The sequence below is a fragment of the Notamacropus eugenii genome, chromosome 2 (genome assembly GCF_028372415.1).
Source record: "Notamacropus eugenii isolate mMacEug1 chromosome 2, mMacEug1.pri_v2, whole genome shotgun sequence".
NCBI classification, from domain to species: Eukaryota; Metazoa; Chordata; class Mammalia; order Diprotodontia; family Macropodidae; genus Notamacropus; species Notamacropus eugenii.
This window is the reverse complement of record NC_092873.1, coordinates 24,022,586-24,038,835: the sequence shown is the minus strand read 5'-3', so window position 1 is coordinate 24,038,835 and position 16,250 is coordinate 24,022,586. Positions and strand designations below refer to the sequence as shown.

The 16,250-nt window shown below is 40.9% G+C and overlaps 1 protein-coding gene across 1 annotated transcript; it reads right to left on the bottom strand.

Moving 5' to 3' along the window:
* Positions 1-12,935: 12,935 nt before the first annotated feature.
* LOC140522533 (mas-related G-protein coupled receptor member X2-like) lies at positions 12,936-16,043 on the bottom strand. Its single transcript, XM_072637943.1, has one exon. It carries the CDS (start codon positions 13,899-13,901, stop codon positions 12,936-12,938), a length of 966 nt encoding a protein of 321 aa, XP_072494044.1. The 5' UTR covers positions 13,902-16,043.
* Between the last annotated feature and the right edge of the window lie 207 nt (positions 16,044-16,250).

Here is a 16,250-nt window from a genome sequence, read left to right as displayed (position 1 = left end):
AATGGCAGGCGATGTACTCCCTCAGTCTCCTACAACATTTCCAAGAGACAAATTTGATTAAATCAAGGACCTCTTGCTTAGTCAAGAAAAAAGCCAATTCTGTGTACTCAGCAGTTCGTTTCCTGGTTGGAGCTGACTGAGGGAATGAAGTCAGTGATTATTGTTCCTTCTCCATCCTAAGCACTTGAAAGTGACTGGGCATCATCTTGTCTGTCACTCAACTGTCAGGGAGTGCTGTGCAGGCAGGCCCCTCACAACGCACATTAGTTGACAGTTCTCCTTCAGCTGGGCTCTAGACATTGATGGACAATAAACAGTATTGTCTGTGGTGCTTGATCTGTGCTGCAAGGTCATGGAGATGGACCTAGGGTTGGGCAGCAGGAAATTCCCCTTTGGGAGCCATAGTCAGGATCAAACACGATTTAATAATTACTATTAAGATGGTGTGAAGGGCTTTAAATGCCATATTCCAAAAGGCAAAGGATAAAATCTCTCTGGGCTGATTGATCTGGACATAGTGTTCCATCCTCTGAGCAATGGGTTTGCTTTCAGGTTACTCTGATGAGACTTGGAGACAGAACAAACCTTATTAAAAGTGTGGACAATCCTGTGATTTCCTGTGCAACATCACTGGCCAATCAGACTTCATTGATTGTTAAATGAGGTCCTCTCAGGGTACATATCTCACCATCTCTACTGATTCTCTTCATCTCCTCCTCTTCCTCTGATGCTTTCTGACCAGCCCATCCCTAACCTTTGTGGCCACTCAGGCTAATGTTCTCTATTTGTTGACAGCATTTTAAACCAACTCTTCCATACAGGAGGCATGACTAAGTCAAGAGTAATTTGTCCTGCGCTCCAACTTTGTCTGATGTCATAGTTTAGAAAAGGAATGAGAGCTAATCTAAGGAAGCCTTTCCCTAATGCATCACACGCACATAGATTTATGTTAGTTAAGATCTCTCTCTCCTTAAGAAATACCACCGAATTATTTTCTTTAATTTTTGAAAATTTATTTAAGTTTTCAACATTCATTTCCAAAAATTTTGGGATTCCAAATTTTTTCCCCATTTCTCCTCTCCCACTGCGCCAAAATGCCGCGCAGTCTAATTACCCCTATCACCAATCTGCCCTCCCGTCTAACATCCCTCCCTTCCCTTATGCCCACCTTCTCTTTTGTCCCGTAGGGCAAGATAACTTTCTATACCCCATTACCTGTATTTCTTTTTTCCTAGTTGCAAGAAACATACTCAACAGTTGTTCCAGAAACTTTCAGTTCTAACTTCTCCCCATCCCTCCCTCCCCACCCATTCCCTTTGGAAAGGCAAGCAATTCAATATAGGCCATATCTGTGAAGTTTTGCAAATGACTTCCATAGTAGTCGTGTTGTGTAAAACTAACTATAATTCCCTCCATCATATCCTCCCCGCCCATTGCTTCTATTCTCTCTTTTCATCCTATCCCTCCCCAAGAGTGTTGATTTCTGATTGCACATTCCTCCCATTGCCCTCCCTTCCATCATCCCCCCACCCTGATTTTCCTCTTCTCCCCCACTTTCCTGTATTGTAAGATAGGTTTTCATACCAAAATGAGTATACATTTTATTCCTTCCTTTAGTTGAATTTGATGAGAGTAAGCTTCATGTTTTTTTCTTTCACCTCCCTACTTTGTCCCTCCTCTGAAAAGTCATTTACTTGCCTCTTTTATGAGACATAATTTGCCCCTTTCCATTTCTCCCTTTTCCTCCCAATATATTTCTCTCTCACAGCTTAATTTCATTTTTTAAGATACGATCCCATCCTATTCTATTCGCCCTGTGCGTGCTCTCTCTCTCTCTCTCACTCTCTCTCTTTCTCTCTGTGTGCATGTGTGTATGTGTGTCAGCGTGTGTGTGTGTCAGTGTGTGTGTGTGTGTAATCCCACCAACTACCCAGATACTGAAAAAAGTTTTCAAGAGTTACAAATACTGTCTTTCCATGTAGGAATGTAAATAGTTGAACTCTATTAAGTCACTCATGATTTCCCTTTGCTGTTTACCCTCTCATGTTTCTCTTGATTCTTGCGTTTGAAAATCAAACTTTCTTTTCAGTTCTGGTCTTTTCATCAAGAATGCTTCAAAGTCGTCTATTTTATTGAAAGACCATTTTCCCCTCTGGAGTTATATACTCAGTTTTGCTGGGTAGGTGATTCTTGGTTACAGTCCTAGTTCCTTTGACTTCTGGAATATAATATTCCATGCTCTTTATCCCTTAATGTAGAAACTGCTATATCTTGTGTTATCCTGATTGTATTTCGAAAATACTTGAATTGTTTCTTTCTAGCTGCTTGCAATATTTTCTCCTTGACCTGGGAACTCTGGAATTTGGCCACAATGTTCCTAGAAGTTTCTCTTTTTGGATCTTTCAGGAGATGATTGGTGGATTCCTTCAAAATTTATTTTACTCCCTGGTTCTAGAATCTCAGGGCAGTTTTCCTTGACAATTTCATGAAAGATGATGTCTAGGCTCTTTTTTTGATCATGACTTTCAGGTAGCCCCATAATTTTCAAGTTGTCTCTCCTGGATCTATTTTCCAGGTCAGTTGTTTTTCCAATAAGATATGTCACACTATATTCCATTTTTTCATTCTTTTGGTTTTGTTTTGTGGTTTCTTGGTTTCTCTTAAAGTCATTACCCTCCATCTGTTCCATTCTAATTTTTAAAAAACTCTTTTCTTCAGTGAGCTTCTGAATCTCCTTTTCCATTTGGCTAACTCTGCTTTTTAAAGCTTTCTTCTCCTCTTTGGCTTTTTGAACCTCTTTTGCCAATTGAGTTAGCCTATTTCTCAAGGTGTTATTTTCTGCAGCATTTTTTTGCATCTCCTTTAGCAAGGTGTTGACCTGCTTTTCATGCTTTACTTGCATGTCTCTCATTTCTCTTCCCAGTTTTTCCTCCACCTCTCTTACTGGATTTTCAACATCCTTTTTGAGCTCTTCCATGGCCTGAGCCCACTGAGTATTTATTTTGGATGTTTCGGATACAGAAGCCTTGACTTTTATGTCTGTCTTTGAGGGAAAGCATTGTTCTTCCTCATCTCAAAGGATGGGAGAAGATAGTTCTTCACCAAGAAAGTAACCTTCTATAGTTTTATTTTTTTTCCCTTTTCTGGGCATTTTCCCAACAAGTTCCTTGACTTTTGGGTCCCCTGTCAAGAGTAGGGCATTCACTTTGAATCTGTAAGATCTCAGTTCCTTCAAGGTGGCACCATCATGTGTGTACTGATCTAGACGTAGGGAGGGATTTCTGTGCCCAGAATCTTAGCAGTTACCTCTCCACAGCCAACTGGCTTCCAGTTCCCAAGTCAGCACTGGGGGCTGATTTTCAGTTCAGCTGGATGGGCAGGGCTCCCTTTCAATGTGAGATAAAGAACAGCTCTGCTAGGGCCTTCACAGAGGACCAAGGCCAAACTCAGCTTTTCAATGCCCCCAGGGGTTTTTATGCTCCAATAATGGATCCAGCTGATGGCCCTGCCAATGTCCCCTCTGCAGCAGCTGCCTGAGGCCAGAGCTATGGACAGCCCTTCTTCCTTCCTGGCCAGCTGAAAAAAGTGGATCACTGAACTTTGGCGCCTGTGGGTTGAGGGATCTGCCATCCCACTGCTACTGGTACTGGGGATTCCATGATTGGAGATTTTGCCCCCAAGGGCTTTTCGTGAGCTACACCATGTGGCCAAGGCTGGGCTGGGCTCTGCTCTGCCTCTGGTGCAACAGACATTTCCCCTGGGCCTTTCAGGTCACCCTGGGCCAGAAATTTCCTCTACTCTGTTGTTCTCCACTTCTGCTGCTCCAGAATTTGTTGAGAGTCCCTCTCTACAGGTGTTTTATGGGCTGTGTGGGGAGACCCTGTGTATGTGTGTTTCTCTGCTCCACCATCTTGGCTTCACCTACCCCAACACGTTGATTTTTCTTGATGAAGAAACTGAGAAATGGGGGAACTTAAATTACTTTCCCTCCCTTTACTTTTCCTTTTTTTGGTAATCACTCCAAATTCATTTGTGAAATGTGATTTTTCTTTTTTCTTATATTGATAATATAACATTTAAGTTTTCCCCAAAATATTTTCTTGAACATTCTGATTTTTTTATACTTCATCTTTATCTTAAAATATCCCTTCCTTTTTCCAAACCAGCAAGACAACCTTCATTAGGAAAGAGAAAAAAATAATTCATCTCAGCTACTCAACACTTAGGAGGTACAGTGGATAGAGCATTCACTCTGGAGCCAGGGAGGCTCACCTTCCTGAATTCAGTCTGACCTCAGACACTTCTTACCTGTTTAATCCTGGCTAAGTGACTGAGCCCTGTTTGCTTCCATTTCATTATCTGTGAAACGATCTGGGGAAGAAATGGCAAAGTCTTTCAGTATTTGCCAAGAAAACTCCAAGTGAGGTCAGAAAAAGTTAGAAATGGCTGAAAATGGATGACAAACAACAACATGATTCCCCAGCTCTGGAAAGAAAAGAAGAAAGTTTATTTTCTCTTCTGGGACCAAGTTCCTTGTCCATTGTAAAAATATTGTATTCAATTTCTTTCTTGTGTACTCCTTTTATCTGCATTTTTGCTGTTAAATGTCCATGTTTTCTTCATGCACCTCATTTAAATTCATGCCAGTTTAAGTTTTCTTGTGTTTCTCTGCATTGTCAAGAAACATTTATTAAGTGCCTTCTATGTGCCTCATTTCTTGTTTAAATTCATGTAATCAAAACTACTTTGTATATTTTGTTATCATCTCTAACTGTTAGCTAAGATCTCCCTCTCCCTAAAAAATAGTACTGAATCATTAAAAAATGAGAGCAAAAGGATTCAGCAAAGCCTGGAAAAAGCGAGAAATGGAGGAACATCAAAGTATGTAGAGCCAGAAGAAGATATATAATGACCACAAAAACGGTGTAAGTTTTGGTTCATTTTACTAGCAGGATTTTACTAGTACTTTTACGATTTACTAGTAATGGTTTTGTGGACAATGTGGAGACTGAGTGACAATTAAAAATGAGTAAATAGTAGTCATACAAACTATCTCTTCTCCTTTGTCAGTCTCCTGATAATAAAGTAGGTAAGAAACTTCACTCACTCTTTTCTTAGGCCCAGGAACAAACAAACAAATAACTTTCGTGCTAACCTGCTCTGTCTACACATGCCTTCATCCCAATGCATTGGTTCCCTTGGATTATAAGAGGAACTTCTGGATAATAAATGGATTCCTCAGCTTGGAGTCAGGAAAATCTGGATTCCAACTCTACCTTTTATGAAATGGATGACCCTAGGCAGTTTATGCATCTTTTCTAAGCCCCTGGGTTTCCTCATGTCTTGAATGAGGAAAATAGTAGCACCTGCATTCTAGGTGAAATGATGAAACTGTCCAATCTTGTGACAACTCATTTGGAGGCTTGATGAGGCTGCTTCCAGATGTGCTTGATGAGCTGAAAACCTTTGTCTGCCCTCTTCAGAACATGGGCAGGGATTCCTTGAGTGGATCCTCTTGACTTCTGATACAATGATGAAATTTCTTTTTTATTTGGTGGTGTCAATGTTCTGCTTTGGTACAAGATAGAGCACACTGTGCATGATCTAAGGAACTGACCCATTTTCACCTTCTGCAAAGTTATTTACAAACCTTGTTGTTAGTTTCAATTATTATAGAATGTTAAAAAAAAGAATATTTAAGAACGTTCCCCAAACTGCTTTCCAGAACTCCTGTTTATTCAGAAACACCTCCCTGAGTAATTTTCCAGCCCCTCTTTGGTCAGAGAGCATCCTCCTTCTGGCTGCTCTTGGACCTCTCACCTTGAGTCAAATATTGCCCCGTTTGGAACAGATTTCTAAGTATATATATTGCTCCCGTGCTTCCTTTCCTACTTGGGGGAAATGGTACCGCAAAAGAACATACATGAAATGCTGGTAACTTCAGAAGTTTATTGATCATCTCTCAGAACTGCCAAAGTGATGCTGAATGGATTTGTTCCAGATGTGGAGCTCACGTCTTACTCTCCTCTATGTTATACACCATTGACATGAAAATAGATTATTTCATATTCAAAGTTATAGTTTCTATTTGTGAATTTCCCTCCATCCTATTTTTTCTCATTATTATCCTTCTCATTCTCTCTTTTTACCTTTTTTCTCTTACCTTATCCTTTCCCGTTATGCTCCAAATCTTTGTTCTACCCATCCCACTAAGAGTCCCTCACGTATTTTCTCCCTTTCCTTCCTAAATTTTAATCTACACACCCTTCTAAAAATTCCTCCCTTATCCAGTCCCTTCATCCTCTTATTTTTTATCAGTTTATAAGCCTTTTAAAAAATATCCTGTTAGATACATATGTTGTTTCTTCCCACTTTAACCCATATCCTATGAGAGCAAGGTTCCAATTCTACCAGACCTTCTGCAACAATTCTTCCTTTCATGACACATTTGTATGAGACAGTTGTTTTTTTTTTTTACTTTTTACTACCCAATTTTCTTTATTAGTCTCACCCCATCAGACTTAACTCAGGCCCAATCTTTTTTTCCAACTACCCTAGTAATGATGTCAGCCTTAATAATACTGATAACATATTCATAGCTAAGAAATAAATGATTTGAACTTAATGGGTCCCTTAAATTCGTCTTTTGTGTTTTCCTCATGTTTCTTCTGAATCTTGTGTACTGAATTTTCTATTTACTTCTGGTGTTTTTAGTCACAAATATCTGAAAGTTCATTACATGTTTAATTTAAAAATTAAGGATTATACTTGAATTTGATGGGTAAGTCACAGTGAAAAACAGCAGAATGAATTGAAAATCAGAATTCACCAATATGTTTTTCACAAGTAATACATTTAAAAATGGGAGAAAAACAGCACTGAAATGTAAGTTTGGCATCGAATTTATTTTGTTTCACCTAGTGCAAAAAAGGCAGGCATGGCAATCATGATCTTAGACGGTGTTAATAAGGCTAATAAAACTCTAACTAAAAGAGCTTACAGGGTAATTATATTTTGATGAAAGATACCAACAACAACCATGAAACAATAACAATGCTGAACTTATATGCACCAAATACAATGCATGTACATTTTTAAAATAGAATTTGAGAGGTAGAAGTAGTATTATAATAGTGGGTAACTGTAATTTTCACCTTTCAGTATCTGACAAATTTAACCAAAAATACTGATAAAGAAGTTAACAAAATTTTAGATAAGTTAGATATGATAGCTATCTGGAGAGAAGTAAATGGAAATGGAAAGAAATACACCTTCTACCCCCTAGTAGCTTATGATAATGTTACAATGACTGTCCATACATTAGGATATGAAATTTTATATTTGAAAACAGAAATATTAAAAATATTCTTTTCAGATCACAATGCAATAAAAATAATGTTTAATAAGGGACCACAGAAACCTAGGTTAAAAACTAGTTAGAGACTAAAGAACCTAATGTGAAAGAATGAATTGGTTAAAGAACAAATCATAGAAACAATTAAAAATTCATTACAGAGGGGCGGAGACACACATATTCAGGGTCTCCCCACACAGCCCGTAAAACACCTGTAGAGAGGGACTCTCAAGAAATTCTGGAACAACAGAAGTGGAGAACAATGGAGTAGAGGAGATTTCTGTCCCAGGGTGACCTGAAAGGCCCATGGGAAATGTCTGTTGCATCAGAGGCAGAGTGGAGCCCAGCCCAGCCTTGGCCACGTTTTGTAGCTCAAGGAAGAGCCCTTGCTGGTGGAATCCTCAGTTGCGAAATCCCCAGTCTCAGCAGGAGCAGCAGGATCGCAGATCCCTTAGCCCACAGGCGCCAAACGTCAGTGACAGGGTTTTATCAGCTGGCCAGGAAAGGAGAACGGCCTTCCCACAGCTCCTGACTCAGGCAGCCTCTGCAGAGGCTGCATGGGCAGGCCCAGCAGACAGATCCACCATTCGAGAATAAAACCTCCTGGGAGCATTGAAAAACTGAATCTTGCCTCAGCCCTGGGTGGAGGCCCTAGCAGAGCTGTTCTTTATCTCACAGTGAATGGTGGCCCTGTCCATCCAGCTTATCTGAAAATCAGCTCCCAGTGCTGACTTGGAGGAACTGGAGGCCAGTTGGCTGTGGAGAGGTAACTGCTAAGATTCTGGGCACAAAAATCCCTCTCTGCGTCCAGACCAGTATGCACCTGATTGTGCCACCTTGAAGGAACAGAGATAATACAGATAAACAGAGTATGCCCTACTCTTGACAAAGGACCCAAAAGTCAAGTAACTGGTTGGGAAAATGCCCAGAAAAGGGAAAAAATAAGACTATAGAAGGTTACTTTTTTGGTGAACAGATATTTTCTCCTATCCTTTCAGATGAGGAAGAACAATGCTTACCATCAGGGAAAGATATAAAAGTCAAGGCTTCTCTATCCCAAACATCCAAAATAAATATTCAATGGGCCCAGGCATGGGAAAGCTCAAAAAGGATTTTGAAAATCAAGTAAGAGAGGTGGAAGAAAAATTGGTACGAGAAATGAGAGAGATGCAAGGAAAGCATGAAAAGCGGGTCAACACCTTGTTAAGGAGACCCCAAAAATGCTGAAGAAAATAACACCTTGAAAAATAGGCTAACTCAATTGACAAAAGAGGTTCAAAAAGCTAATGAGGAGAAGAATGTTTTAAAAAGTAGAATTTGCCAAATGGAAAAGGAGTTTCAAAACCTCAATGAAGAAAATATTTCTTTAAAAATTACAATGGAACAGATGGAGGCTAATGACTTTGTGAGAAACCAAGAAATCACAAAACAAAACCAAAAGAATGAAAAAATGGAAGATAATGTGACTTATCTCACTGGAAAAACAAATGATCTGGAATAGAGATCCAGGAGAGACAATATAAAAATTATGGGACTACCTGAAAGCCATGATGAAAAAAAGAGACTAGACATCATCTTTCATGAAATTATCAAGGAAAACTGTCCTGATATTCTAGAACTAGGGGGCAAAATAAATATTGAAAGAATCCACCGATCACTTCCTGAAGGAGATCCAAAAAGAGAAACTCCCAGGATCATTGTGGCCAAATTCCAGAGTTCCCTGGTCAGGGAGAAAATAGTGCAACAGCTAGAAAGAATCATTTCAAGTATTGTGGAAATACAATCAGGATAACACAAGATCTAGCAGCTTCTACCTTAAGGGATCGAAGGGCGTGGAATATGATATTCTAGAAGTCAAAGGAACTAGGACTAAAACCAAGAATCACCTACCCAGCAAAACTGAGTATAATATTTCAGGGGAAATATTTCAGTGAAATAGAGGACTTTAAAGCATTCCTGATGAAAAGACCAGAGCTGAAAAGAAAATTTGACTTTCAAACACAAGAAGGAAGAGAAGCATGAAAAGGAAACAGCTAAGAGAGGTCATAAAAGACTTACTAAAGTTGAACTATTTACATTCCTACATGGAAAGACAATATTTGTAACTCTTGAAACTTTTTTCAGTATCTGTGTAGTTGGTGGGATTACACACACACACACACACACACACACACACACACACACACACGTAGAAAGAGACAGAGAGTACAGGGTGAATTGAATAGGATGGGATCATATCTTAAAATAATGAAATTAAGCAAGGAGAGAGAAATGTATTGGGAGGAGAAAGGGAGAAAAGGAATGGGGCAAATTATCTCTCATAAAAGAGGCAAGTAAAAGACTTTTCAGTGGAGGGAAAAAGGGGAGAGGTGAGAGAAAAAACATGAAACTTACTCTCATCACATTCGACTAAAGGAAGGAATAAATGTGCACTCATTTTGGTATGAAAACCTATCTTACAATACAGGAGAGTGGGGAAGAAGGGGATAAGCAGTTTGTGGGGGACAATGCAACGGAGGGCAGTGGGAGGAAGGAGCAGTATTGGGGAGTGATAGGATCAAAAGACAGAATAGAAGAAACGTGGGGTAGGATAGGATGGAGGGAAATATAGTTAGTTTTATACAACACGACTATTATGGAAGTCATTTGCAGAACTACACAGATATGGCCTGTATTGCATTGCTTGCCTTCCGAAACGGAATGGATGGAGAGGGAGGCATGAAGAGAAGGTGGAACTCAAAGTTTTAGGAACAGCTGTTGAGTATTGTTCTTGCAACTAAGAAATAAGAAATACAGGTAATGGGGGTATCGAAATTTATCTTGCCCTTCAGGACAAAAGAGAAGATGGGGATAAGGGAAGCGAATGATGTTAGAAGGGAGGACAGATTGGTGATAGGGGTAATTAGAATACTCAGCGATTTGGTGTGGGGGAGGGGAGAAATGGGGAGAAAATTTGAAACCCACAATTTTTTGGAAATGGATGTTGAAAATTTAAATACATAAATTTAAATAAAAAAACAAAAAAATTATTAAACAAAATGTCAGTAATGAGAGAACATACCACAACATGGGGATACAGGAAAAGCAAGAATGAGAGGAAAATTTATGTGTAAGTACTTTCATCTATGAAATAGAGAAACAGCAGACCCTGGACCTCACTCTCCAGGTAAAGTAGCCTCCAGCAAGCTAGGGGGCTCCAAAGAGCACAGAGTATTGGGTCTGGAGGCAGGAAGATCTGAGTTCAAATCCTCAGATGCTTGCTTTGGGACCCTGGTATGCAATTAAGTATGCAATGAAGAGAATTAGAAAAAGAGAACAAACTAAAAATTCCCAATTAAACACTAAATTGGAAATCCTAAAAACTGAAGATGAGATGAATGAAATTGATTAGAAAAACCCACTGAATTGATAAATAAACTAGGAGCTGATTTTAAGAAAAAAAATGATAGAGATGTGCAATTGGTTAATTTGATTTAAGAAGAGAGAAGGAAACCAAATCACTAGTATTAAAAATGGATAGTGTGAATCCATCACCAATGAAGATGAAATTAAATTGAGGATAAGAAGTTATTTTGCACAATTATACGCCAAGAAATTTAACACTTCAAGTGAAATTCAAGAATATTCTCAAAAATATAAATTGCCTAGATTAGCAGAAAAGGAAATAGAATATTTAAAAAGATGTATTTTAGAAAAAAAATTGAACAGGCCAAAAATGAGATTCCCAAGAATAACGTTCCAGTACTAGCTGGAATTACAAGAGATTCCTATGAAAAATTTGAAGATCAAGTAATTCTAATATAAAAAATTGGAATAATAGTCAAGGAAGGAGCCTACGAAAGTCCTTTTATGAAACAAATATGATATTGATACATAAAACATAAAGAATGAAAGCAGAAGAAGAGAGTTATAGGTATAGATAAGGTTGTAGCTAAAAGATTAAAACAATATACTACAAAGATGAGGACCAAGTGGGATTTATAGCAGGAATGTAGGGATAGTTTAAAATAAGGAAAATTATAAACATAATTGATTAAACAAGTAGTAAAATTTTTTAACAATCTGACATTTACACCAATCTGTTTGGAGACAAGATAAATTATGGGACCTGAAACCACTGAGGAAAGAGCACGGTCGTTGACAGTGGAGGAATGAAATAGAGGCTGAATGATGTCACATAGACTGGATAGGAGATTGTTGCTCCATGCATGTTTATGAGTGTGCATGTGCTATGTGGTATGTGTATGTAATGAGTAGGTGTGTTGTGTGACATATCTACAGGGTGTGTGTGATATGTATATGTGTGATATGTATCTCCTTCCCCAACTTTGGTCTCATTAGGGTGTGCTCTGTCCTGTAACTCCATTACAATATTCACCCTCATCAGGAACTGGGTCAAGCAGAGTGATAGAATGATGAGAATAGAGAGAGTCACAGAAACATAGAAAAACAAAGAGTCAGAGAGATGGATCCCTGGCGAAACAGAGTGGAAACAAGAAGGGAAGCTGACTCTCAGCCTTGACCTTTAGAAATGGAGATGTATTTCGCTGAACAACGATGATGGGTTTGGTGGAGGGAGGGGAAAGGAGCACAAGCAGGGAATGGAGGGCACCTGGCTGAGCTGGAATCTTTCTTTTTTAGAGGGAGGAGGGGGAACGAGGCCTGAGGGGACCTTGTGGATCAAGTCTGAGAGAAGACAAGGTGGGGGAGCATGGCCCACAGAACCCTGAGGAGTCTGACCCCTTTGTCTGCCTTCATTCACAGATTCACAAGGAGTGGACAGGGAGACATGGGGCCTTACAGGACGTCTTTTCTCTTCCTCTACTCCTCAGGACAGGGACAGTGGCCTTTTGGTGGAATAGCCTTCCTCTGGGCTGGTAACACATGAAACTCTGGGCCTGACTCTGCAGATAGATTAGCCTCCAGAAAACTAGGGGGCTCCAAAGAGGACAAAGTATTGGGCCAGAAGTCAGGAAGATCTGAGTTCAAATCCAGTTTCAGATACTTACTTGCTTTGGGACCCTGATTTAGTCAATGTAGCTCTGCCTGCCTCAGTTTCCTCAAGTGTAAAACAGGGGTCATAGGAGCATGTACCTCAATATATGTCAGGTATATTGAGAGGGTTAAATGAGATATTTGTAAAGCATTTAGTACAGTACCTGCAAGAGTCCTGCTGTTCACTCATACGATTCTTTGTTACCCCCGTCTGAGGTTTTCTTGGCAAAGACACTGGACTGGTTTACATTTTTTTTGCTAGATCATTTTATAGATAAGGAAACTGAGGCAAAATTAAGTGACTTGCAGAAGGTCAGACTGTTGCTAAGCGTCTCAGGCCAGACCTGACCATAGTTCCCATTCCAGGCTGTGCAGCTCGATACCCTGCATTGCCCATCTGCCTAATATAGAGCAGGCACCTTTTAAATGTTTCTTTACAGCTTAGAGTTCAAAGCCTGGGCACCAACATAAGGGATGGAAGGGGAATCTTGGTTTCCTTGCCAGGGAGGTGGGAAGAGGCTGCAGCTGGATCTGGGACAGGGGCTCATGTCAAAGGCTCTGGAGTCTGAGCATCTTGTTCTTAGCCTCAGAAGGATGTCTCTGGGGCGTTGCTGTGAGGAGTGCCCCTTGACCCACCTCGTACCTCCTCATCCCCCAATGCCCTCTGGAGGATCACCCTGAGGGGCTCCCTCCTTCGACACCTTTGGTTGCCCAGGAAGAAGTAGATGATGGGGTTTGCACTGCTGTTCACACAGGCCATAATCGGACGGAGCCAATATGGCAGGAATTGTGAGTGTGTCTCAAATTCTATAAAATTATCGATCCCTATGGGCAGGCCACAGAGCAGGAACACGAGGACCGTGAGCAAGACCAGGAGGTAGAGTCTTGGGGGCTGTTTGCGCTGGGAGCTGCACTGGACCTTCAGAAGGAGAGTCAGACTGGACACACACAACGTGCAGGTGTGGACGATGAACCACACGAACTGGAACATGATGATGGTATTGCTACAGACAGGGTCAGAAAACTTGCGCCAACAAAGTGTGCAATATACTGCACTGAACAGGATGACCATAACCCAGAGGACAGTGCACAGGGTGGCAGACGTGTGCTTGGGGCGGTGACATCGGTACCAGATGGGGAAGAGCACAGACAGGCAGCGATCTGTGCTGATCACAGCTACAAGGCTCACGCTTACAATGAAAAACATGTATTGGAGGAAAAACCCCACTACGACTATTATGTGAGAAGAAATAAATCTCAAAAGTTCATTTATGTAGATCAGAAAGGAGAAACACAGGAAGAGGGCGTCGGCCCCAGCTAGGTTGAGGATGTACACAGAGAAGGGGTTCCTCTGGATACGAAAGCCCAGGAGCCACAGGACGATACTATTCCCCACCAGCCCAAGTATGACAATGAGCACAGTGAGGATCCGCATCCAGAAATACAAGTAAAATCTTCCTGGTTGCAGAAGAACTAAACTCGCATTTACACTTCTATTTGTTGCATCATCATGAGGATATTCCAGTTGTCCAGGTGTGGGGGACACAGCCATTGTGGTTGATCCAAGCCTGATGAAGTTGCCCTCAGAGGACCTGGGGACACAAAGACAAGGAAAGGTATAAGGGACTTTTCTAGAGATTTCCTGTCATTTTTACCTTCCAGAGTTAGAGCCTCCTCTTCCCCACTCCCTCTCTCTAGGGTACAGCTTCGTGGGGCTACACTGAGTAGAGTGCTTGGCCTAGAGAAAGAAGTGGGTTAAAATCTAGTCTCAGAGGTGGTGGAGCCAAGATGATGCAGGAGAAAGACACACAAACGCAGTATCTCCCCAGACAGCCCATAAAACACCTATAGAGAGGAACTCTCAACAGATTTTGAAGCAGCACAAGTGGACAACAACAGAGTGGAGTAGATTTCCAGCCCAGGGTGACCTGAAACGGGATGATGTTTCCCACGGGAAACATCACTTGCAGTGGACACGGAGCCGAGCTCAGAGCCTAGCCCAGCCTTTGCTAGTCAGCGTGACCAGACTCTGGGAAGAGGAGACCTTGGGGGTGGAATCTCCAGTCACGTCCCCGAGTCCTCAGATCCCTCAACCCCCAGGCACCAAAGGTCAGTGACAGGGTTTATTCAGCTGGCTGGGAAGGGAGAAGGGCCTTCCCATAGCCCTGGCCTCAGGCAGCAGCTGGTTGCAGAGGCCACATTGGGCAGCTAGCAGCAGTTCTCAGGGCAGCCCCTAAATCAGCCCGTATGCGTTGTTGGATCGTAAAACCTCTGGGGGCACTGAGGGAGCTGGTCTTTTTCTCCACTTAGTAGTGGCCCTGCCCATCCAGCTTATCTGAAGGTCAGCCCCCAGTGCTAACTTGGAGGAACTGGAGGCTAGGTGACTGTGGAGAGGTAATTGCTAGGATTCTGGACACAAAAATCTCTTCTTGCTTCCAGATCACACTGCACTGTGCCACCTTGGAGGAACAGAGATATTAGAGATACACAGAGTATACCCTACTCTTGAGAGTGGACCCAAAACTCAAGGAACTGGTTGGGAAAATGCCCAGAAAAAGGAAAAAAAAATGAGTATAGAAGGTTACTTTCTCGGTGAACATATATTTTCTCCCATCCTTTCAGATGAGGAAGAACAATGGTTACCATCAGAAAGAGACATAAAAGTCAAGGTCTCTGTATCCGAAACTTCCAAAATAAATATTAAATGGGCTCAGGCCATGGAAGAGATCAAAAAGGATTTTGAAATACAAGTAAGAGAGGTGGAGGAAAAAGTGGGAAGAGAAATGATAGAGATGCAAGGAAAGCATTAAAAGCAGGCCAACACCTTGCTAAAGGAGACCCCAAAAAATGCTGAAGAAAATAGCACCTTGAAAAATAGGCTAATTCAACAGGCAAAAGAGGTCCAAAAAGTCAATGAGGAGCAGAATGCTTTAAAAAGCAGAATTAACCACATGGAAAAAGAGGTTCAAAAGCTGACTGCAGAAAGTAGTCCTTTAAAAATTATAATGGAACAGATGGAGGCTAATGACTTTATGAGAAACCAAGAAATCACAAAACAAAACCAAAAGAATGAAAAAATGTAAGATAATGTGACATATCTCATTGGAAAAACAACTGACCTGGAAAATAGATCCAGGAGAGACAATTTAAAAATTATGGGGTTACCTGAAAGCCATGATCAAAAAAAGAGCCTAGAGAATACTTTTCATGAAACTGTCAAGGAAAACTCCTGATATTCTAGAACCAGGGGGCAAAATAAGTATTCAAGGAATCCACAGACCACCTCCTGAAAGAGATCCAAAAATGCAACCTCGTAGGAATATTGTGGCCAAATTCCAGAGTTCCCAGGTCAAGGAGAAAACACTGCAAACAGCTAGAAAGAAACAGTTCAAGTATTGTGGAAATACAATCAGGATAACACAAGATCTAGCAGCTTCTACATTAGGGGATCGAAGGGTGTGGAATAGTATATTCCAGAAGTGAAAGAACTAGGACTGAAACCAAGGATCACCTACCTAGCAAAACTGAACATAATACTTCACGGGAAAAAATCCTCTTTCAATGAAACAGAGGACTCTCAAGTATTCTTGATGAAAAGACCAGAGCTGAAAAGAAAGTTTGACTTTCAAACGCAAGAATCAAGAGAAGCATGAGAATGTAAACAGCAAAGAGAAATCATGAGGGACTTACTAGAGTTGAACGATTTACATTCCTACATGGAAAGACAGTATTTGTAACTCTTGAAAACTTTTTTCAGTATCTGGGTAGTTGGTGGGATTATACACACACACACACACACACACACACACACACACATGCACACAAACACAGATAGAGAGCACAGGGTGAATAGAACAGGATGGAATCATATCTTAACAAAAATGAAATTAAGCTGTGAGAG